Source organism: Puma concolor, chromosome B3, assembly GCF_028749965.1.
Source record: "Puma concolor isolate L17-30 chromosome B3, mPumCon1.1.hap2, whole genome shotgun sequence".
Classification (NCBI taxonomy): Eukaryota; Metazoa; Chordata; class Mammalia; order Carnivora; family Felidae; genus Puma; species Puma concolor.
This window is the reverse complement of record NC_141672.1, coordinates 119,801,653-119,826,408: the sequence shown is the minus strand read 5'-3', so window position 1 is coordinate 119,826,408 and position 24,756 is coordinate 119,801,653. Positions and strand designations below refer to the sequence as shown.

Here is a 24,756-nt window from a genome sequence, read left to right as displayed (position 1 = left end):
GGATTTCCTGGATGGTGCAGATTATATTCTGTGCTTCTCTGTAAGTGGAAATAGTAGGCACTTTATTTAGTGTGAGAATAATAAACTACTGCATATGATATTTTTCAGTAAGAATAGAAAGGACTGAACAGAAAGGACTGAAGAGCTAAGATGGAAGATCCTGTCTGTAAATCTTATTCATCCCTTCACATTTCAAAGGCCATCTCTGTTGTTATTTGTTCTGGTCAAAGTACATATTAATGTCTTTTCTTCCATTACCAACATAGAAAAAGTTCCACAGAATACATTCTTCCAGATGATATAACATGGAACAGCGGGGAAGCATGTTTTTTTGTTTTATTCTGTTTTGTTTTGTTTTAAGTAGGCTCCACACCCAGCGTGGACCCCAATGAGAGGCCCAAACTCATGACCCTGAGATCAAGACCCGAGCTGAGATCAAGTCAGATATTCAACTGACTGAGCCACCCAGGTGCCCCCTTTTATAAATTTTTTTTATTTTAAATTAATTTTAAACTAACAGATATGTTTCAAAAATAGTGAGTTCTCTTCACCCTGTATCCCTGATTGCTAACATCTTACAAAATCATACTATAATTATTGAAAGCAGGAAATTAACATTGAGTCAATAAAATTAACCATTCTATAGACTTTATTTGAATTTCCCAGTTTTACCACTAATGTCCTTTTTCTGGTCTAGGATCACACATTTCAGTTACTTGTCAGATCTTCTTAGCCTCCTCCAATCTGTGATAGTTCTCCTCTCTTCCCTTGTCATTCATGACATTGACACTTTTGAAAAGTAGCAGTTAGTCACTGTGTGGAATGTCCCTCAATTTGGGTTTGAGAGACCTACATTTGACTCTTGGCTCCATGACTTTCTATGCTGTCTTGGGCAAGCCAAACTCCCTGGAACTCAAGTTTCCATACTGGTAAAATGGGATAATAATACTAACTTTAAGTTTAGATAAATTAAATGTGGCAATATATATTAAAATGTCTAGAATATGAGGCCATATAACAAATGCTGTCTTTTCTCCTTGTCCCTGCCTTTCAACTATTTTGAGTAGGATTTTGGGCTAAAATGCCTTACCCATATTTTAATGCCTTCTTTTATAGATAATACCAAATATAATTTACCCTTCAAGTGATGATGACCCTTAGTCATCACTATAAATAGCCATTGCTGTACTGTGTAAACAGTTCTAGGTCTGTGCCTTTGTTCTCTCTCACTGTTGTCCCTTCTCATTGTCAGTATGCCTGCTTGTAAGGACCTCATCATTCCCTTTCTGATTCTTAGCTTGAGATGTGGGGATTCACTTGTTCGCTCATATATTCACCAATGATGTACTAAATCTACTAAGTGTCAGGCACTGTGTTAGGATCCTGGAGAGGGTGATAAGTTGCCTCCTACCCTTGTTGATTCTATGGATAATGGGGAAATGGAAAAAACTGTTAATTGCAATTCAATGTGATCAGTTCTATGAAAGATGTACTGCCTAGGAGCACATAAAAAAAATTCCTAACCTGTACTTGGGGAGAGTCAGGTTGGGGAAGATTTCATGAGGAGGGTGCCATTATGTTTCAGTTAAGGTCTGAAGAATGTACAGAAATTAACCAGACTGAGGAGGGGATAGTGCAAAAGGCATGTAGTTTAGGAAGAAGAATTAGAACTATATGCTGAGTAAAAGCAAATCTGTTCTAAAAAATAAATCTCCTGTGTTGTAAACTTGCAGCTTGAGAGAGATTTTGTGCCAATACCTCAGGGGCTCAGAAACTTCACCAGGAAACTTCTGGCCCCAGGGCTGTATTCTGGAGGCTGCAGTTGACAGACCTAAACCTTTGGATATTATACTGAGCTTACTACCTCTTTCAACATCTGTGAACAACAACTGGCTGCTTGTTCTCACGTCAAAAGAGTAACAGGTTTACTCTTTTTTGACAGAGGAGTTTCTTGATTCAAAAAAGTATATATCAAGGGCCATCAAAAAGTCCTTTTTAAACTGACCCTTTTAACTGAGTTGGCAAGAGAGGTTTCAAGGCTTTCCCAAGCTTTCTTCCTTTCTATAGCCCTCATTCCTGTGGGCTCAGAGGTTTGGCTTTGAGTCCAACTGATTCTAAAGCCTCAGTTTAACCATGTAAATTTGTGAAGTTGGCAAGTGTTATAAGTATATTATCCATTAAATATTGGAACTTAGAGGAGAATCCAATATGAGATTTTCAAATTAAGAGGTTTCTTTGCTAGTCTCCAGTTTACTCTCTCCGTCATCTTCACTTTTTCATCTGGAGGGTAAATAAGCTGAATTCTTTTCATTTTCTCCACAGGGACTATTTCCCAAACCTTACCTGCTTCTAACTCAGAACGCTAATATTACATACCGTCAACTGGTGTATCAGGAGGTCCATTAAGAAGGTAATCTTGTTACTAAACAGAACATCGGTGCAATTTTCTGAGCAGTCACTGCAGGTGAGGTTGTAAACATTGATTGCATTGCAGAGAGACCTAATAGGAGAGAAACACCATTTATAAAACTTGAGCAGCTCTTCTCTAAACAATTTAAAATACATAAAATGAATCGTACAAAGGCAACAGGCACAGGATGGAAATCACCCTGAAAAAAAAAAAAGCAAAATATCAGGTACAAGGCTCATCAGCTAGATACAAAAGCTTATAATTTATCCAAAGCCTAGTGTTTGTCAGTATCTAATACTTACCTCTTACTAATTTCTTAGTTGTATAGCAGATAATGGAAATGTGTTTACTAGTCTATCTGATAATATCCTAATAATCTAAAATTAGGTACCTATCACCCAGGAACTTTGGGACATAGACATTTTTGAATAAAGTCCAGAAATAGAAGGGTCAAAGCTCCTGTTCCCAAACCTCCTGGTCCTAGATAAAGGCAGATGAATGAAGAAGGGAGAACACGTGAGGAGAAACCACAGGCTTTCCCTCTGAGACAAGAGTGGCAGGGTTCTGGGGAGTGAGCACCACGCCTGCTTGGCGCCTGAGTGGGCATGGGCTCCGCACAGTAGTCTCAGGTCAAACTGATCTTAGGGTCAGTTAACATTAAGAGGAAATGTATTCCTCTTAGGGAATAAAACAAATTCATATGCCACTGTTCAAAGAAATGTCTGGAGCCACAAACTCAGTGGGTACTCTTTGGGTGCTCTGAAGATTGTGTTTAAAACCTGCATGCATTGCCTGATGATCAATGTGGATTCTGGCCTAAATCTCCTGCTTAAATTCTACATATAAATGTTTTGATTTCGTCCCTTACAACCAACCCTGTAGGACAATAATCCTACAGGACCAGAAGCATCAATATCACCTGGGAACTTCTTAGAAATGCAAATTCTCAGGCCCCCACCCCAGACCTACTAAATAGAAACTCTGGGGATAGATTCCTGCAATCCGTGCTTTAACCAATTCTGCCAGTGATTCAGATGTACTTGCAAGTCCCCGCTGCTCTAGAATAGGGGCTCAATAGTTTGAGCACTGGAATCACCTGCACATCTTTAAAAATAAATACCTGCCTGAGTTCCTCCCTTGGAGATGCTAGTTGGGTGAGTTCTAGACATTTGCATGTTTCAAAAGCTCTATGGAGCAATTGTGATGTGCACCCGAAGTGGAGAACCACTGGTCAAAGAACCACCATGTGAGTGTTCATCTAACAAATATCTAAGCTCCTACGATCTTTCAGGCACAGTTAGGTGAACAAAACAGTCAAGCTCTCTGTCTCATGTGGGAGAGAAATGCTGAAGAGAGCCCCTGTTGTAATTATCCATTATCTGATATAGTTGGACTTTGCTTTATATAATTATAGTTTCCTAAAAATATGTGTACATCTTAGCATCCATTTTCTCACCTATAAAACCAGGATAATAATACCTAGACTCCACATGAGTGTTATGAGGATTAAGTGAGATAATAGATGTAAAGTACTTAGGCAAGTGCCTGGCAGAAGGTTAAAAATAAGTGATAGGCTTTATTAGGATTATTAATCTTATTATTCTTGTTATGAATAAAGCACAAATGAAACGTTAAAAAATTGACTCAAATTAAACATCTATAAAGGCTATTATTTCCAGAATCATGAAGCACATTGTTTCCCAAATGTCTTCACGGTACACTGGCATGAACCATGAAAGGACTCTAGACTGCAGGGTGCCAGGAGGAGGCTCACCTCTGTCTAGCCTCATTAAATCCCTGAGGTTGTACAGAAAAATGTTGGTCCATATGAAACCCATTTATAATACATTGTTTGGAGGCTCTACTTAGGAAGTCCTTCACAAATGCAAATTAGCATTTCATTTACCAGATGAAATATCTGGATTTTGCAAAATAGTCCTTTTCTTTTTACTTAAAAAATAACTTGTCCTTATAATTATAAAAATAATTTTTATTTGGGACTGTGATGCCTCCTGCTTTGGTTTTCTTCTTCAGTATTAACTATGGGTATTCAGGGTCTTTTGTGGTTCCATACAAATTTTAGGATTGTTTGTTCTAGCTTTGAGAAGAATGCCGGTGCAACTTTGATTGGGATTGCATTGAATGTGTAGATTGCTTTGGGTAGTATTGACATTTTAACAACATTTATTCTTCCAATCCATGAACATGGAATGTTCTTCCATTTCTTTGTGTCTTCTTCAATTTCCTTCATAAGGTTTCCATAATTTTCAGCATACAGATATTTTACATGCTTGGTTAGGTTTATTCCTAGGTATTTTATGGTTCTTGGTGCAATTTTAAATGGGATCAGTTTATTTTTTTTTTCTGTTGCTTCATTATTGGTGTATAAAAATGCAACCAACTTCTGTACATAGATTTTTGTATCCTGAGACTTTGCTGAATTCATGTATCAGTTCTAGCAGTCTTTTGGTGGAGTCTTTCGGATTTTCCATGTAGAGAGTATCAGGTCATCTGCAAAAAGTGAAAGTTTGACTTCTTCTTTACCAATTTTGATGCCTTTTATTTCATTTTGTTGTCTGATTGCTGAGGCTAGGACTTCCAACACTATGTTAAACAACAATGGTGAGAGTGGACATGCCTGTCGTGTTCCTAATCTCAGGGGGAAAGCTCTCAGTTTTCCCCCATTGAGGATGACATTAGCTGTGGGCCTTTCATATATAGCTTTTGTGATGTTTAAGTATGTTCCTTCTATCCCGACTTCCTCTAGGGGTTTTATTAAAAAAGGATGCTGAATTTTGTCAAATGCTTTTTTCTGCATTGATTGACAGGATCATATGGTTCCTATCTTTTCTTTTATTAATGTGATGTATCACATTGACTGATTTGCGAATATTGAACCACCCCTGCAGTCCAGGAACGAATACTTGATCATGGTGAATAATTCTTTTTATATGCTGTTGAATTTGATTTGCTAGTATCTTGTTGAGAATTTTTGCATCCATGTTCATCAGGGATATTGGTCTGTAATTCTCCTTTTTAGTGGGGTCTCTGTCTGGTTTGGGAATCAAGGTACTGCTGGCTTCATAGAACGAGTCTGGAAGTTTTCCTTCCCTTTCTATTTTTTTGGAACAGCTTGAGAAGAATAGGTATTAACTCTGCTTTAAATGCCTGGTAGAATTCCCCAGGGAAGCCATCTGGTCCTGGACTCTTATTTGTTGGGAGATTTTTGATAACTGATTCAATTTATTCACTAGTTATGGGTCTGTTCATATTTTCTATTTCTTCCCATTTGAGTTTTGGTAGTGTGTGGGTGTTTAGGAATTTGTTCATTTCTTCCAGGTTGTCCAGTTTGTAAGCATATAGTTTTTCATAGTATTCTATGATAATTGTTTGTACTTCTGAGGAATTGGTTGTGATAAATCCATTTTCATTCATGATTTTTATCTTTTTGGGTCCTCTCTCTTTTCTTTTTGAGAAGTCTGGCTAGGGGTTTATCAATTTTGTTTCTTTTTTCTTTTTTTTTTTTTTAATTTTTTTTCAATGTTTATTTCTTTTTGGGACAGAGAGAGACAGAGCATGAACGGGGGAGGGGCAGAGAGAGAGGGAGGCACAGAATCGGAAACAGGCTCCAGGCCCTGAGCCATCAACCCAGAGCCCGACGCGGGGCTCGAACTCACGGACCGCGAGATCGTGACCTGGCTGAAGTCGGACGCTTAACCGACTGCACCACCCAGGCGCCCCAAGTGTTTATTTTTTCAAAAAACCAACTGGTTTCACTGATCTCTTCTCCTGTTTTTTGTTTGTTTGTTTGTTTGTGTTTTTGTATTTGTTTTTTTGATTCTACACGGTTTATTTCTGCTCCGATCTTTATTATTTCTCTTCTTCTGCTGGGATTGGGGTTTCTTTGTTATTCTGCTTCTAGTTCCTTTAGGTATACCATTAGATTTTGTATTTGGGATTTTTCTTGTTTCTTGAGATGGGCCTGGATTACAATGTATTTTCCTCTTAGGACTGCCTTTGCTGCATCTCAAAGGGTTTGGATTGTTGTTGTTTTCATTTTCATTTGTTTCTATATATTTTTAAATTTCTTCTTTAATTGTCTGGTTGACCCATTCATTCTTTAGTAAGATGTTCTTTAACCTCCATGCATTTGGAAGCTTTCCAAAACTTTTCCTGTGGTTGATTTCAAGTTTCATAGCATTGTTATCTGAAAGTGTGCATGGTATGATCTCAATTCTTTTATATTTATTGAAGGCTTTTTGTGACCTAGACTTTAGCCTCTACTCCAAAGCTGTAATTATCAAGACAGTGTGGTATTGTCACAAAAATGGACACATAGACCAATGGAATAGAATAGAGAACCCAGAATTGGACCCACAAATGTATGGCCAACTCATCTTTGACAAAGCAGGAAAGAATATCCAATGGAAAAAAAGGCAGTCTTGTTAGCAAATGGTGCTGGGAGAACTGGACAGCAACATGCAGAAGAATGAAACTAGATCACTTTCTTATACCATACACAAAAATAAAGTAAGAATGGATGAAGGACCTGAATGTGTGATAAGAAACCATCAGAACCCTAGAGGAGAAAACAGGCAACAACCTCTTTGAGCTCAGCCATAGCAACTCCTTACTCAACACGTCTCCGAAGGCCAGGGAAACAAAAGCAAAAATGAACTATTGGGACCTCGTGAAGATAAAAATCTTCTGTACTGCAAAGAAAACCATCAACAAAACTAAAAGGCAACCAACGGAATGGGAAAATACATTTGCAAATGACCTATCAGACCAAGGGCTAGTATCCAAAATCTATAAAGAACTCACCAAACTCCACACCCAAAAAAGAAATAATCCAGTGAAGAAATGGGCAGAAGATATGAATAGACACTTTTCTAAAGAAGACATCCACATGGCCAACAGACACATGAAAAGATGCTCAATGTCACTCCTCATCAGGGAAATACAAATCAAAACCACACTGAGGTACCACCTCACGCCGGTCAGAGTAGCTAAAACGAACAATTCAGGCGACTACAGATGTTGGCGAGAATGTAGAGAAACGGGGAACCCTCTTGTGCTGTTGGTGGGAATGCAAACTGGTGCAGCCACTCTGGAAAACAGTGTGGAGCTTCCTCAAAAAATTAAAAATAGATCTACCCTATGACCCAGCAATAGCACCGCTAGGAATTTACCCAAGGGATATGGAAGTGCTGATGCATAGGGGCACTTTTACCCCAATGTTTATAGCAGCACTTTCACCAATAGCCAAATTATGGAAAGAGCCTAAATGTCCATCAACTGACGAATGGATAAAGAAGTTGTGGTTTATATATACAATGGAATATTACTTGGCAAGGAGAAAGAATGAAATCATCCCATTTGCAGCAACGTGGATGGAACTGGAAGGTATTATTCGAGTGAAATAAGTCAGTCAGAGAAGAAGAGATATCATATGTTTTCACTCATATGTGGATCTTGAGAAACTTAACAGAAGACCATGGGGGATGGGAAGGGGAAAAAAATAGTTACAAACAGAGAGGGAGGGAGGCAAACCACAAGAGATTCTTAAATACAGAGAACAAACTGAGGGTGGATGGGGTGGGTTGGGGAAAGGGAAAATGGGTGATGGGCACTGAGGAGGGCACTTGTTGGGATGAGCACTGAGTGTTGTATGTAAGCCAATTTGACAATAAATTAGATTAAAAAATGAAATCATACAAACATTTAAAAATATTTTTTGTTTCATTAAAATAGCCTCCACACCCAGCGTGGGGCTTGAACTCACAACCCTGAGATCTAGAGTTACTGAGCCAGTTAGGCACCCCCTATAAAAATAATTTTTAATTTGTTCCCGGGTTTTGGCACCAAAAAACCCAAAATAAATAAATAAATAAATAAATAAATAAATAAATAAATAATAAAAATGATTTTTAAAATTATTATAATAAATTTGGGAAAGACAAGGACAAAGAAATAGCAAAAAGCTATCAAGCAATAATTTGATTTGTACGTCTGGTCTTTTGTTCTATTTTTTTTTTTTAAGTTTATTTATGTGTTTTTGAGAGGGGAGCCAGCATGAGTGGGGGAGGGGCAGAGAGAGGGAGAGAGAGAGAATCCCAAGCAAGCTTTGCACTGCCAGCACAGAGTCTGACGTGGGGCTCAAATCCACAAACCATGAGATCATGACCTGAACTGAAATCAAGAGCCAAATATGCTCAATGGACTGAGCCACTAGGCACCCCACCCTTTTTTCCAATATTATAAATGTACATTTATTTAAGAAATACATAATGAATATTTCTCCATGACATTTAATATTCTCCTGTAATAATGGTCTTCAGTTTTTTTATAAAAGCAGCAGAATGCTTTCTTACTCAGAAGATTCAAAGCTTACACAATCTTATTTAGATGCTTAAACCACAGAACTGATAAAACCAGAGTTGTTCTGACTGAAGCAGAAGTGAGGAACCCAGAGTCCTACTATGTTCCCTCCTTCAGAGCCTTGAATGGTTCTTCAGAGAACTTAAGGTGTGTTCCCATGGGGTGCACAAAAACTACTGAGCTTTGATAAATTAAAATTTACCTTGTAACTTTTTGACTAGGAATGACAACCATAGTACAACATGCACAAAAAAAGGTAAGTAGTCAAAAGCATTGCCCTCTTACTTATGTTCCTCAGCCACTCAATTTCCCACCTTAGAAATCACCATGTTTACTAGTTTACATATCCTTCTAGACATAATCTATACATACTGAAGAGTTTTTTTCCCTCTACACACCTATTACCACATGGGATTTGGAGGCTGAACTGAGTCAAGGTCATCTTTCTTTGGCTCTTGTTGCTATTAAGCAAGACTTGGAAATGTGAGGCTTTCCTACAGCAGGTTCCATCTTCCAGGTTCTGGGTGTCAAGAACCAGTGGGATTATGCTAATTTATCTGATTTCCTAATCTCTGATCTGTACCCATTCTGTAGTTTCCCTGGTGTGAGAGACAGTTGTGCATGGCATCCTTATTTCCTTCCCAACTTGTGTGTTGGCTTCAGAGGGAGCAGTGCCCCCAGTGGATATGTTTGGTATTGTTTTGGAGTTAATCTGGAAAAAAAACCCATGCTTTTTCCAATTTATCTACTGCCTTTCATTTTGCTCATATTATTTTCACAGTATTATTTTATGTATTGAAACTAAACAATTTTATGTAGTCTAACATATTGTTTTGCAGTCAATCCAGAGGTCTACAATAGTTTCCAACAATTTTGTAAGCCTCTAATGTCTTATTTTAAGTTCCTTCTCTGATTAAAATAATTACACTGAGAAATACTGCATAATTTTAAAAAGGATTAAGAGTGTTATACTATGGATATAATATTTATTTCAACCAGTCCCTTACCATTTTTGCGTTTAATTTTTGATGTTATAAATAATGCTGTTTTAACAGTCAGACCTTTTAGTTAGTTACAAGACACAAGAAGAAAGCTCTGATTGACTTAAACAGAAAGGAAATTAATTGATAGGCTATTGAGTATATGATGGGATTTAGAAAACACAGGCACAGAAGTTACACTGCCAGGACCAATACCCAAATCACACACAACCAAACTGATCTGATGAAAAAAAAACCAGTGGGCACCATATGGCACAGCTTGAACTTACACTGTGACTTTGCATGCTACATGCAGCTGTTTCCAATTGTCAAAAGGACAGAATCTGGGATCTCCTTGCTTCGTCAGCTTCAGAGTGGATATCTGGAATAGGGTATACTGGGTTGCAAAGCTTAGGTCTCATGCCTGTATCCTAGACATGAAAATTGGGAAGCAATTCCCAAGTTCTATAGTGGTAGGGCCACTTTATATGCTTGGGAACTTAGCAAACACAGGATGTGCTCAATGGCACAACTCATACTCATAATAGCTGTACTGAAAACATCGTATCACCTTGTGATAAGTTTCCAGTAATGATAAATTACATAAAAAGATATGAACATTTTTAAGATTTTTGATAGACACTGCCAAATTCAAATTGCCCTCCAGAAAAAAAATTTGAGTTTTAAAAAAACTGATTTATACTCTTAGAAAAAGAGTTTCTCCATGCTTTTACCAAAAACTGGAAAATTTCATTAAAAAAATCTTTACCAATTTGGCAGCTACATACATATAGTATTTTTAAAGATTGCATTTTTATTACTAGTGTGTTTTAAGACCTTTTCATGTTCTTATTGGCCATACATATTTACATTTTCTTGAATTATCACTGTATACCTTCTACCCATTTTTCTATGGGGGAGGGCTGTCTTTTTCTTATTGATTTATAAGGCTCTTTACCAATAATAAAGATGCTAACCTTTGATCACTGTATGTTGCAAATAAATATTTCAGTTTATCTAAACTTATTTTTGTCAAAAGAATGTTTTCATTTCATTTTTTTTATTTCTTAAATTTACATCCAAATTAGTTAGCACATAGTGCAACAATGATTTCAGGAGTAGATTTCTTAATGCCCCTTACCCATTTAGCCCACCCCCCTCCCACAACCCCTCCAATAACCCTCTGTTTGTTCCTCATATTTAAGAGTCTCTTATGTTTTGTTTCCCTCCCTGTTTTTATATTATTTTTACTTCCCTTCCCTTATGTTCATCTGTTCTGTGTCTTACAAAGTCCTCATATGAATGAAGTCATATGATATTTGTTTTCTCTGACTAATTTCACTTAGCATAATACCATCTAGTTCCATCCACGTAGTTGCAAATGGCAAGATTTCAAGGAATGTTTTCATTTCTATTTGATAAAATCTGTCAAACTTTTTTAGTGCATCTGAGTTTTGTGTCAGACTTAAAAGAACCTTTCCACTTCAAGATTATAAAAATATTCTTTTAAATTCACTTTTGGTAGTTTCATAGATTTTACATTTAAGTCCATGATCTAAAATTGATTGTGAGATAAGGTAGGGGTTATTGAAGTTTTTCAAAATGAAGTTGCCATGTCTACTCATCTTTTTGTTAATTATTCTTATTCTCTATTTTAAAAATTTTTATTGTTTTTCATCAATAAGGTGATGTCTTTATTGACGAAAAACATAAAAAAGGTTTTCATCTTTTTCTTAGTGATTTATAAGGATTCTCTCATTATGGCAAAGGGTTAATACATGTTGTTAATGCTTTTTTCAGTTTATCTACTACCTTTCATTTTGTTCATGTTATTTTCACAGTATTATTATTTTATGTATCGAAGCTAAACAATCTTATGTAGTCTAACAATTATTTTCTTTGTGGTTTTATTTTTTCTTCCCTTCCTTTCATTGTTTAAAAAGTTCTTCTTCGCTATGAGATGAGGTAACTATACAGTTGTATCCAGCCATTTGTTTTTATTTTTTCTTGAATGATCATTGTGTGTGGTAATTTTATGGTTTTATAAATTCACTATCAATTCGTTTAGAATTTATTTTGACATGTGGTGTGAGCCAGAAACCTACATTTATCCCCCCTACCCCCAAAAGGTTATTGAATAAACCACTTTTGCTCTACTGGTTTGAAATGGTATCTTTATCATAACTATATACAGGATATATTCCCTGGTTTCCTACTCTAACTGATGATTTTGTTAAGCATTCATTGTGCCATATTACATGGTTTTGTGTATTGTAGTTTTATAGTAGGATTAATATATACAATTGTAGATCCTTAAGGACTTAAAAATGTAGAACCTTATAGCTTTATAATTGTATGCTACTTTTCCTTTTTGTTTTGATCCATAATTTTTATCATCTTGATTTTTTAAAAAAAATTTTTAATGCTTATTCATTTTTGAGAGAAAGAGAGAGTGGGAGGGGCAGAGAGAGAGACACACACACAGAATTCAAGCAGGCTCCAGGCTCTGAGCTGTCAGCCCATGAACCTGAGCCGAAGTCCGACACCCAACCAACTGAGCCACCCAGGCACCCCTATAACCTTGATTTTTAATTTCAATTTTTCTGTTTCATTCAATCAAATCCCTACAACTTGTCTAAAATCACTTATGGAATATCATAAGGCATCAATAAACATACCCATAAAAAACACAAAGTATAAGATTTTGTCCTAATGCTCTCTGTGCTTTAAAGAAAAAGCATTTACTGGTAAGTGTGGAATGTGCATCTATATAATCTTATGCTCACAAAACTCCCCCAAGAAACTTCCACAAAGAAACTACTTTCTGATAAGAAAAAAAGCGGGGGGGGGGGGGGTACCAAAAATCTCAGGGTCAGGAAAAACTTGTCCTCTCAGTAAAACTTGTTTGAAAGACAACTTCTATTTGAAAAGCACCTGTCTTAGAAAGATCACTTCTTTGAACACAGCCTGGGTGGTCTGCCCAGGAGGCTTTCCCTGTAATTTAAAACTCAAATGACCAGAAGCACTTTTTAACATCAAACAGAAAGCCCCAGATTTTAAAAGTATCTTCTGAGAAGACATTAAAATCTTATTGCCCATTCTGTCAAAAGTACACTGCGGCTGGCTTAGATAAAGGCTTTGTGCCCCAAATGATTGTGACTACATGAGTGAATCTTGTGTCAGTAAGTCTTCTCACTGAAAATGTTGCCTCTGAAAAGCGAGGAGAGAAAAGGCATCACAAAACTGGATATTTTGGCAATCAGTACAGTAACATATTTCCATATTAAAAGGAGTAATAAAACACTAGTAAAACTCAGACATTAAGATTAGTACCTATACCCTATGAAATAATTAATTAGAAAAGCCCCAGGTGGTTGTAGCCTAAGAGGGTATGAGAATATAACTTAGGAATTACATAGTTTATATTCTTATGCAGTTTGCAGTAGTTAAGACTTTTCGGAAAATACCGTTCACCAAAATCCACTGTCTTACACCTGTGTGAAGACCGCAGACATTTAAAAACAACTTCCATGGGCATTTTACAACCAGAGCCCCAGTACATATAACTTACCAAATTCCTTTGGTTGCATTAAGCATTTAATAAATGATACATAGTTATATACTCCTTTAGTTATATGGTCCTGCAGGGCAAAATTCTATGCCAAGTAGGCACAGCAAATACCAGAGTCACATCATACAGCTGCAGGAAGTTTTATCAATTACTGTTTCAACCTTCATGTAAGAAAGGGGTTGCCTGATGTGGATAAGTGTGGAAATGTGACAGATCCTCACAAAACAGAGGGTGGTTAGCAAATGATATAGAATTTGTTTTAGCAAAGAAGATTATTGAAACTGAATCAGAACACACAGAACTGGAGTATTTAATACCAGTTCCTTAGGGAAGGGAGAAAAGAATGTTAAAACTAGAGCCTCAAAATATATTTTACAAAATATATTTGATTTGCGTTAAGCATTTAATAAATAGTATTAGTTTATAAAAACTGTCATTCTTAAATTATGCTTTGTCTTTATAAAGCTCCAAACTAAAATAATTTCTTTAGATAGTATTAAAAAGAGTTATCTGAGGGGTGCCTGGGTGTCTCAGTCAGTTAAGTGAGCTGAAACTCTTGGTTTCAGCTCAGGTCATGATCTCCCCGTTTGTGGGATTGAGTCTTGCATTGGGCTCTGCGCTAACAGCGCTCTCTTTCTTCTCTCTCTGCCCCTCTCCCTGCTAGAGTGCGTGCTCTCTCTCAAATTAAATAAATAAACATTAAAAAAAAAAAGAGTTATCTCATACTAGGGAGATCCAACTGCAGTTAGGATTCAAATACCCTAAGTGGACCCACCAAGCAAGTGGCCACCCCCAGAATGAAGCCTGTGACCTAGGCCTGGCCTTACAGGAGTGGCCACTTGAGAGCTGCCTACGCCAATTCTTGAGGCTGAAAACACTCCTTTTGAACCACTGAGAACTCTATTCTATTATGGGACTACTCTAAATTTCTTCTGGGCAAGGTCCTTGCCTGATTCATCCTCTTTGGAGCCATCACAGTGTGCAGCACTGAGTTGGCTGAGCCCAGAAATGTCTAATGAAGGGACAACCGCTTTCCTTGTTTCAAGCACAATATACAAGAATATACAGCTGTGGAATATATTAACACACTAATTAACCACATTTTCCACTATTCTATTTTTTAAACACTCATTAGAATGAGTAGAGGTAGGAACCATGCCACCTACTTAAAGATAAAATATCTTATGAATGCATAGTGATATTTCAGATTCAAATTCAGGACTAAGGGATTTTTTTCCCCTTTAAACTCTTCTATATAATAGCTCTCTATTCTTTCTTTGACACGGAAAATCTTAGCCCTCAAATGCACTGAGGATGACAGAATTAGAATATCCATAATTATTCACCTGCTTTATACTACAACACACAACAGTTTCAGTAAAACAAAATTACCACCACCAATACTAAAGACAGTTGAAACATATCTTGGAATATGCCATACTCATTCCTCATCTTCAATGAGGTTGTATTAGCTATACTATCAGGTTATCAGCTATACTATAGTCATTTCCTAACATATTCTCCTTAGTTTTTTTTTTCTTTCAGTGTTATTTAGTGCCACTACCCATTCTGCCTGATCCAGTGATGGGCATGGGGAAAACAGGGCAAAAGCTAGTCTCTACCCTGTAAGTAGCTTCCAGTCTCCTAGGGAAGCCATGAAAGGCACAGAGGTTTCATGATGAGAGGAGGTCAAGTCAGGGAAGGCTTCCTGAAGGTGGTGGCCTGGGTCTGACCAGACTCTCTGGGAGCCCTGAACGGTCATGTGTATCTGGGTTTGCCTGCAGGATGGAGGCTGATGGAGAGCCCTATGTGAAGTAGTATTGGGTAATCAGCAAGAAGCAAGAGTCAGTGCCCACCAACTTCTTCAAGGTGCTAACCCTAGAGGCAGCAGGCAGGCAAACTGAACTCCACTTCCGATTGTGATGCCCAATACACCTGTGGATTATTCAGTTTTGACATTTTTGTGACCACAGAAAAGGTGAACTTGTGTCAGAATTTGGGAAGTTTTTTTTTTTTTTTTTGCAATGGATAATGGGACATTTGGATCAGCACGAGCTGTGGGTGAAGGGAAATTTTTTTCCAATGGCGCTGTGAAGACTAGTCTAAAGCCACACTGCCTTTCTTGTTCCTGATCCATTTGTCTGATGCCAGAACACTTGGGGTAAGCAGGGCCAGTGGGGGAACCAACATTCAGGAACAATAAAGCTCAGATCAAGATGGGGGGTCTTCGGGGTGCCTCGGCGGCTCAGTCAGTTAAGTGGCCGACTTCAGGTTGGGTCATGATCTCGCGTTTCACGAGTTTGAGCCCCGCGTTAGGCTCTGTGCTGACAGCTCAGAGCCTGGAGCCTGCTTCAGATTCTGTGTCTCCCTCGCTCAAGCTCTGTCTCTGTCTCAAAAATAAATAAACATTAAAAAAAAAGATGGGGGGGTCTTCAAGGGATGCTAATAAGACTGCCTGACCAAATGACCTTCGCTGTGGGGTTATAAATTATATGTACCCTACGCTTCAGTTTGCATTAAAACTCAATGTAATAATCACAAAGGATTATTGCACTGCATATCACATTCTACAACATAACTTTTTTTTAAATGTTTATTTACTTTTGAGAGACAGAAAGAGACAGAGCATGAGCAGAGGGGTGGAGAGAGGGAGACACCAAGTCCGAAGCAGGCTCTAGGCTCTGAGCTGTCAGCACAGAGTCTGATGTGGGGCTCGAACTCATGAACCATGAGATCATGACCTAAGTCAGATGCTTAACCAACTAAGCCACCCAGAAACTTCTCTACAACATAACATTTTAATAACACCAACATTAATTTTTAAAGTAAACTATTTTCCTAATAATAATGGTGCCCAGAGCAAGCAATAAGAAACCTTCACCTAGATGTGTTATCTCAAGGTTTTTTTTTTTTTTTTTTTTTTTAAATCGGTCAATTTGGTACAATTAGAATTGGCAATTTAATTATTCCATAGATATATTCTAATTTTAGATGGAAAAATCGTACATATCTTAAGCACCAACCTAATGAAACTTTCTTCATTTCCTAAAATTAACCTCCCACTGAGAAGGTGTTATGTTTCAAAGATTAGAATAATACATTTAAAAATGCAGGGTGACTGCCAAATTAAAACATTAATTTTAAAGTCTAGTGCTAAACTGTCTGGTCTAGTAACAAGACAGTTACCGTTAGCAAATCTTTAGATATATTTGTAAGTAGGATCTGGTTATGTAATTTTAAATTCACAATTAGACATGCAGACCCTGGAGAAGACCCCAGGTGGTTTGCAGTGTTAAACAGCAGATTAAAGTCGACAAAACTAATTTCTTTACTTTAATCTTATTAGTGGTACAACAGCTGTCAAATGTAACCATCTCTGTGCAGCCTTTTGAGACACAAACAAAATGCTTCAATATGTCAAATGGAGAAGAGTATTTACCAATCACTATGGCTAATTGGCTTGCAAAATAATTTTTTACTTTTATTGTCTTAGGGAAAGTTAGTCACTTTTAGTAAGCTTGGATCTAAAAACAGATATTTAGAATTATATTCAAACAATCCTGCTTAGAAAAGAGGAATTATTTATTAACAGTGGGCTGTATTCCAGATTTCACCCACACTGGCAAGTACCATTTTATTAACATTTACCGAGGGCTATGATGTAGTGGGCACATGAAGTGGTACTTGGTTTCTAACTCCATAATATCTAGAACAGGTAATAACAGGAGTAAATACTATGATCAGTTTTCTCCATATGTGCCACCTGATTTAAGTTCTGAAAAAGGTATTTAAGGTAATATTGAAATGTTCTATTTCTTTTTTCAACTTCATTGCTAAATATTCCCTGGACATTTTGTCTTATAAACAGTTATGAGTGGTTTTTGTCTTTCTTTCTCATTTTTTGTTAGATCACTTCCTCTTGTCCCTCTTTGGCTCCTAGGTGGGAAAAATGATTCCACAAACATTTCCTATACGTATACCAACAAACCACTACAAAAAAAAAATCCAAAACCAGTCAGTTTCTCCCCCACCAAAAGTCAAAAACTAAACAACAAACAAGTAACAATAACAACAACAACAAAACTCCAGCAACTCACAGGAATAATGACAGTAATTTTTTATAAGATATTAATGAAATGGTATTTTATTTTTATTAAAATGGCTAAAGTTACGTGCTCACATATCAGAAACAACAAGGCAGGAAGGTACAGAAAACAGACACCAGAACAGGATGCTCAGTCCTAGCTGCCAACGTGATGACTGATGACAAATCCTTTCATATTTTTAAGCCTTATTTTCTTCATTTATATCAGTGATAACATTGGGGAAGACGTGCCAAAAACTCTGTTAACAAATCTAATATATTTATAAAGCAGTTTTACTACTCTTGTACTTCTGAAAACGCCAAGTGTTCTGCAGGGGTTCTAAGCACTCCTTCGCAAAGGTTCTCTTGCACATCTTCTATCCACCACGATAAACAAAGCACCAGGTCCGTGGCAATAAAAGTACGTTAAATGACTGAATTCCTCTTTGTATTTGGTAATAACAGTATAAGCAATAGGGCTGAAATTAAGATAGTGGCAACAATTATAGATGAGTGAATAAAACTGACAGGAACTCCCTCCGCCCCCAAATGTGAAATAAATAAGGAATGGATGCCTTTTACTTTTCCCTGAATTGTCATTTGCCCAATTCATTCATACCTAAATCTTTCTGATATTGTTCTAACGTGTACAGCTCCCTAAGCACACCCTATTATTTCAGGCCTCCATGATCTTGTACATGCTGTGCTCTCTGTTAACTGAGGAAGATTTGTTAATTTGGCAAACTCTGAATCTTTTCTTTTAAAACCCAGTTTGGATGTTATAACTCTGTGTCCTCCCCTGGCAGTTAACTGCTCCATCCTCTGTGCTATTTCTGTACTTGGTGCATACTTCTATAGTTTTACTTAGCACACTGTACTAAATTACATCTTTCCTTGGTTAGCTCACCCCCTAACAAGTGAGCTTCCTGAGGATACGGACAATGTTTTATTTATTTCCACAACTCTATTGCCCAGCACATAGTTCACAATCAGGATGGTATTAATCCTGTAAGTAAAAGGTAGAAATGTGTAATGACATATTTGGTTGTCAAAACAATGGGAACACAGGTATCTAATGGCTATTTAATGTTATTTAATGGGCCAAAGGATGCCATACACCTTACAGTGTGAAGGACAATCCTGCATTCTGCCCCAGATGCCACTGGCGTCCCATGTTAGAGTATGACAATTCACAAAGCCCCTTTATACATATTAGCATTTCATCTTTACAACAACCCTGTGAAACAGGAATCTTTCTCCTATTTCCCAGATGAAAAATACTACAGCCAATAAGGCCTTATGAGACAAGTCTCACATCAAATACTGGCAAAGCTGGTATTTGAACCCTAATGCTCTGACACTGAAACCCAGGTAAGTTTAATCCATTAGTGCATTATATTCCCCTTTCTCTAATTCTAAATACAGGTATTTTTGGCTTGAGCTCTAGAGCTAGCCAAGTGGAAAAGTGAGTATGTTTACAGAAGTAAATTTTAGCCTAACATACATTATGTGTTAGACTGTGGTATGTACTTGTAAAATATGATATAATCTTCATCCTCTGTAGGTAGTTTTCAAGGATTCAAGTCCCAGAAGGTGACAAGAAAAGAGAGTTACAAAGTTAGGAGAGTGCTACATAATTCATGGTTCTGAAAGTGCTGAAGTGTGTTTTCAACAAGACTGCTGTGTTACACTGTCTAGAACACCAAATGACTTGGCTACATGCTCTTCATCGATTATGTAATGCATTGATACTTTGCCCATAGAAATTCATTGTTGACTTTATGAAGGAAATTAATAAGAAAATTTACTTAATAGAAATTAACCTTATAACCATCTTTGTTAGAATGCATCAATTTGAAAAGGTGAGAGATCTGTATTTACCTTAACTCAACTGTCAATGTAGAGAACTATTTATACGCACTTTGATTTTCAATAAGGCAATTAACCTGATCTTTGAGTCAATAGCTAGGCTTGGTGAAAATAATTCCCAGGAAAAGGTAATAGTGCAAAGAAAATGGCAAGCAAGTGAGAGCCTCAGGTAAGATGTGAATAATGTTCCAGGAGTGATTTAACAATGATAGTCCAGTTAAAGATTTTCTTAACCAGATAGATAACCAAAAATGTTTGACAAATTATTGCTGGAGAGCTTTCTACATGATAACAAATGCCTTAACGTAGACTGAACTACAAATAAAGTTTCAAGTCTACTTGTATTAGAAAACATGAATCCAGCATCTACCAATGCAATTTTGGTAAAACAACAACCCCTCTAGAATGAAGTTTTGCATTTCTTATTGGGTGAGAGAGAGGAAGGAATAAGAGATGATACAACGCTCTGAAGTTTGCATCAGGTATTTAAGTAAGCCATACTCTGAGATAAATGTTGAATAATATGGAGATACTGTTTGGTTTCCCTGAGAGAAACAAGACTGCAATCCCCAAAAGGGTTGCCCTGAAATGGGATAAGCCAATGCTTTTCTTCTTTCTGTTAGGTACTATAAAATGACTTAACTAACAGAGGACAATTTGTCTTTTACAAACGCGGTCTCTTTCTCCTAGTGACTGAAACTGTGCTATTAAAGGCATATTATTCAGTTCTTAAAAATATAATGAAGCTCTATCTTGTAGCGCGTGATTACTGTTCCGAGCTGCATCATGCTGCCAGGATTTGAGGGGGAGGGACAATTGACCTCACAGTCTTCTCACCTTCTAAACATCATAGTCTCGGAGTCAAAATAGGCAACTGTTTTCCAGTTTCCAAAAATAACTTGTGAAATGATTGGGTTTCTCATGAACAAACTTATTTTTATCAAAAAGTTGGACTATGGCCCATTATGATCAAGTCTGAGAGAGCAGGGTCTAAAGAAATACACTTTTCAGTTGTTTGTAAATGTTACCAGGATTCAAACTAATTCATAATTATAATGTTAATGACGAGGTAACCGATCTGGGACTGAGGGCCACCAAGAAAGTTAACACTTGAGAGCTATAAAAAATATGAATAGTACTGTTATTTGTGTTTTAATGTTTATTTATTTTTGAGAGAGAGAGAAGCAGAGAGACTGAGTGTGAGTGGGGGAAGGGCAGAGAGAGAGGGAGACACAGAATCCGAAGCAGGCTCCAGGCTCTGAGCTGTCAGCACAGAGCCTGACATGGGGCCTGAGCTCATGAACTGTGAAATCATGACCTGGGCCAAAGTCTGACACTTAACTGACTGAGCCACCCAGGCACTTCTATTCTTAAAGAATAATATATAATACATTTTCTTACCTTTGATCCTGAAGATAAGCTCTGCACTCTAGAGTATGCTACTTAAGTGTGTTTGCCTTAGCAACCAGAGACAGAAAGTTTAATCTACATAATTTTCTATACAGAGTCTCCAAACTGGGGTTAGCAGAGAGAAGGAAAGTTCAGCCAGTCCCAGCTTGTAGAGACATTTAATGTTCATAAAGAACTATACTCTAGAGAACTTGTAGAGCGTGTTTTCTCTCTATTTCTACTTTAAACTGTGGGCATTCATTCTTTCTTGATGGGAAAGAATTTAGAAAAACAAAAGAGGTCACAAGGAAGGCTCTATAACACAGTCAAGTATTTTCAACCCAATCTAGAATTTAAGAAATCTTTAATATTTGTATTTAAAAGTATCAGGCTCTTTTGGTTTGAAGGGACAGAAATTCACTAAAAATATCTCAAGTAAAAGAGGCATTTATTGAAGGTTATTGGGAACTTCCCATGAATCCAGGAGAAAATGAACTACTAGACCTCAGGAGGGCAGGAACAATGGCAGCTCTGTAGACTGGACCCGCTCTCATTTCCATCTCCCTTCTCTCTCCTGAAACAGTTCTGTTCTCCTCCTTTTTTCCCAAATGGCCTTCGTTAGCCCTGCTAAACTTGGAGTGAACAGAGCCCTGTAATGGCCATCCCAGAAGTTACTCAACGTGATTTTTCAAATTCAAATACACTAGAAAAAATGAGCTGGAGTTGTACAACTTTCCAACTGCAAATTCCTGAGAGAGATATTTGACTGGCTCAGTTTAACTTTCTGGGCTGAGTTTTAAGTCTGATATTGTTGGCTAGTCTATAGATTGGCTGCTCCAGTCAAATGTCCACTCTCGGTTGAATCAGGTATGGTGGCCATTGAGGGAGCATCACATGGCATAAAACAGAGCTGCTAAGAAGAGGCATGGTGCAATGCTTAGAACAGGTAGTATTCAAAACACCCAGAAAAACGACAACAGATATGAAGTGAGTATGACAAACCAAGAAGAGAGATGAAAGGATAATAGGGGAGGAACTCATGGTGAAAGGCGAATTAACAGAGTATGGATTGTGTTGCAACTTGAAGAGAAAGGCAAAGATTTAACAAATTTAACAACAACAACAAAAAAACCCAAAACAAAACAAAAAGGCAAAGTAAATGAGCCCCCAAAAGAACGGACAAGTGAGTCAGGAGACCAGAGTAAGAAGTACGCTATAGACCACATGAGGCCAGGCATCTCAGGAAACTAAGTTTGCAGACACTGGATATGCAGCAAAACATTCCTTTTCTGAAGTTTGTGTATACCACCAGAGTGCCTGTTCCACCAAGGTAATACAGCAGGCTCTAATGATACTTAGAGTTTAATCCATCTCATTTTCTATGATTCTAAGTTCCCTATGGACAGGGTCTATTTGGAACGGTTCCTAAATGTGGCAGTCCCATTCCCATGTCCACACATGCTTATAACTGATCCTAAGAAGGGACTCCCTGGAAAATAGTTTTTTCCCCTGGTCATTAGGATTGAAAGTCCTAGAAGCCCTAGATTATTTACCTGCTTCTGGAACACAAAGGAATATCTCTTTTCCATTATAAGATGAACTCCACCAGTCTCTACTGTGTATCATAAGACCAAGAAAAGGGAACAGGAGCCTTTAGAGACAAAACCTCAATAATCATGGGAAAGCAATTCTGAACATTCTTGTTGCTATTTGGAATGAATAAACATGCTTTCAAAAGGGATATTATGGCTCCCTCGGGGTGCAGTCACGTTCCAAACATGACGGCAGTCGACCCTCATTCTGGTAGCAGGCCACAGATGAGGCTGCTAGTGACTGTGAGGAGTAAATAGGGAAGGCATACAAAGCCCCTAGCAGAGTGACCAGCACTAAGGATATACCCAGTAATGTTAAGTAAGGTCTGTCTCCTTACCAACGCAAAGGATCAAGTACAGGCAATACTGCCAAGTGAATAAACTGCACAAAATCACAAGTTTTATTTTATTTCACTCTGGAGAATAAATTTGTGGTATCTTGTAAATGATCTTCCTAGGAAGCAAAGCTCCACCTCACATCATTCTAAATTTATTTACTTTTATTATTATATTCAGTGACTGCTGTTTTACCTAAGACCGATTTATTATACATAGATGTATATACCATAAAGCAAAAAAAAAAAAAAAAAAAAGAAAACAACTTAATTTGTTTGATATGAATAAACAGGTTTACTTTATAAAGAACACAGCAGCAAGAAGTATCTATTTTTAACATAGTTTAAAATCGGGACCATCTCATAATATACCAATGTGCTGTGATTCTAAAACTGTGGTAAGGATGACCAAGAGTACAGTTCTAGCATCCCCATTTGGCTTTTTCAGTAAGTGGCAGTTATAGATACTTGACTTAATTATAAATACATAGAAATTTAAAGACAAAATTAAAAAAAATTCCTAAAGAGTGGTCAAAATCAAGGACCCTTTTTGGCTGAGATGTGATCATATTTTAAATCCACAGAGTCAAGTATTTGATGCAGTAAGCTCTTTTTTTTTTTTTTTTTTTTAAAGTTCTTTATTTTGAATGAGAGACAGAACATGAGCAAGCAGGGGTGGGAGGCAGGGAGAGAATCCCAAGCAGGCTCTGCACTCTCAGCATAGAGCCCAACATGGGGCTCGATCTCATGAACCATGAGATCATGACCTGAGCTGCAATGAAGAGTCGGACACTTAACCAACTGAGCCACCCAGGCGCCCCGATGCAGTGAGCTCGTTTCCTGCTTGATTTCTATCCGAGGGAAAAATAATTAATTCATGTATTCAAATGATATTTATTAAGATGCCATTATGATTTACACTAATATTGTTTTTATAAAAATAAAAGTAATGTATTTACTATGGTTTCTGGTCCCAAGGAATTACAGTCTATTTGGGGAGATGGCAATACAATAAATGGAGTACAAGATAGTTCATTAATAAAGTGCTAAACTGAACTATTCCCTAACCCGTTGGATATTTTTTCAGTGATTTAGATGAAGATGCATATATTCTACAGATCAACTTTAGGTCTGACACAAAGTTAAAGAAAAAGACACTAAGTTAGAGGTCAAATCAGGATCCAAAATGGATCTTGACAGGCAAGACTAAAATTTATCAGGATGAAGTTTGTGCTTAAGATGAAAAAACAAATGCACAAGTAAAAACAGATTATACCTTTTTAGAAGCCAAAGTGGCACAGAGTTGGGGATTTAAAGCTCAGTTAATTAAGATAATATCAAGTCAACATCATAACAACCACAACAAAACCCACTGATATTAACTAAGTGCTTTCTTTGCACAGGGCACTTAACAAACACACACACTTTTAATTCTCACAACAGCCAACAAGTCCTACTCAACAAGGTAGTGTTACCATTTAACTGAGGCTCTGTTATAACAAGCAATTTGGACCAATGTCATATAACTAATAAGTGAAAAGCAGAGAATTTAAACTCAGATCTGACTCCAGAGCCTATTTATTTTTTGCTATACTATACCATCTGCATTGTTCTGTGTTGATGAAACTATAGTACTTCTATATAAAAATTGGGTCCAGAGGTGCAATTAAGGAAGATAAGCATGGCTAACAGAGAAGAAATAGGGGGCCTGGTGAGTTTTCCATTGAACAACCTAGAGTGGCTTGGAGAGTTAACCATTTGGGTCCTTCATTGTCTACGAGTGTCAAGAAATAGGAATACCAAGGAAGTGAAAGGCTACCTGGGGATGACTTAGCCTAGTGATCATGGCCCGAAAGGGGATGTGGGTTTCTTTGTGAATTATGAACATCTATTGCTGCCTGAAAAGGGTTTGGATATGTAGAATGCCAGTAAGTACCAACTCTCCCTTCTATTATCATTGCTGCTCTGTAAATCTGTTATAAAAACACAACACAAAGCTTTGACCACAGCTTCTAATCACATCAGATCTATCTTCTTATTTACATCACTTGAGGCATTCTCTATGTCCAAAGAAAATGACAAACTACCATCTATTTTCAAATATTAAAAGCTGTAATAAACAATTCTTATTAGCCCAAACCAAAG

The 24,756-nt window shown here is 37.3% G+C and overlaps 1 protein-coding gene across 5 annotated transcripts in view; it reads right to left on the bottom strand.

The window, feature by feature from the left end:
• The window catches only part of SCAPER (S-phase cyclin A associated protein in the ER), a 505,214-nt gene that overhangs the window by 126,645 nt on the left and 353,813 nt on the right, over positions 1–24,756 (bottom strand). For all 5 annotated transcript variants that reach the window (XM_086711283.1, XM_086711287.1, XM_086711288.1 and 2 more), the window contains one exon: positions 2,377–2,500. In XM_086711283.1, the coding sequence (XP_086567409.1) occupies positions 2,377–2,500 (124 nt within the window). The remainder of the gene's footprint in view (positions 1–2,376; positions 2,501–24,756) is intronic.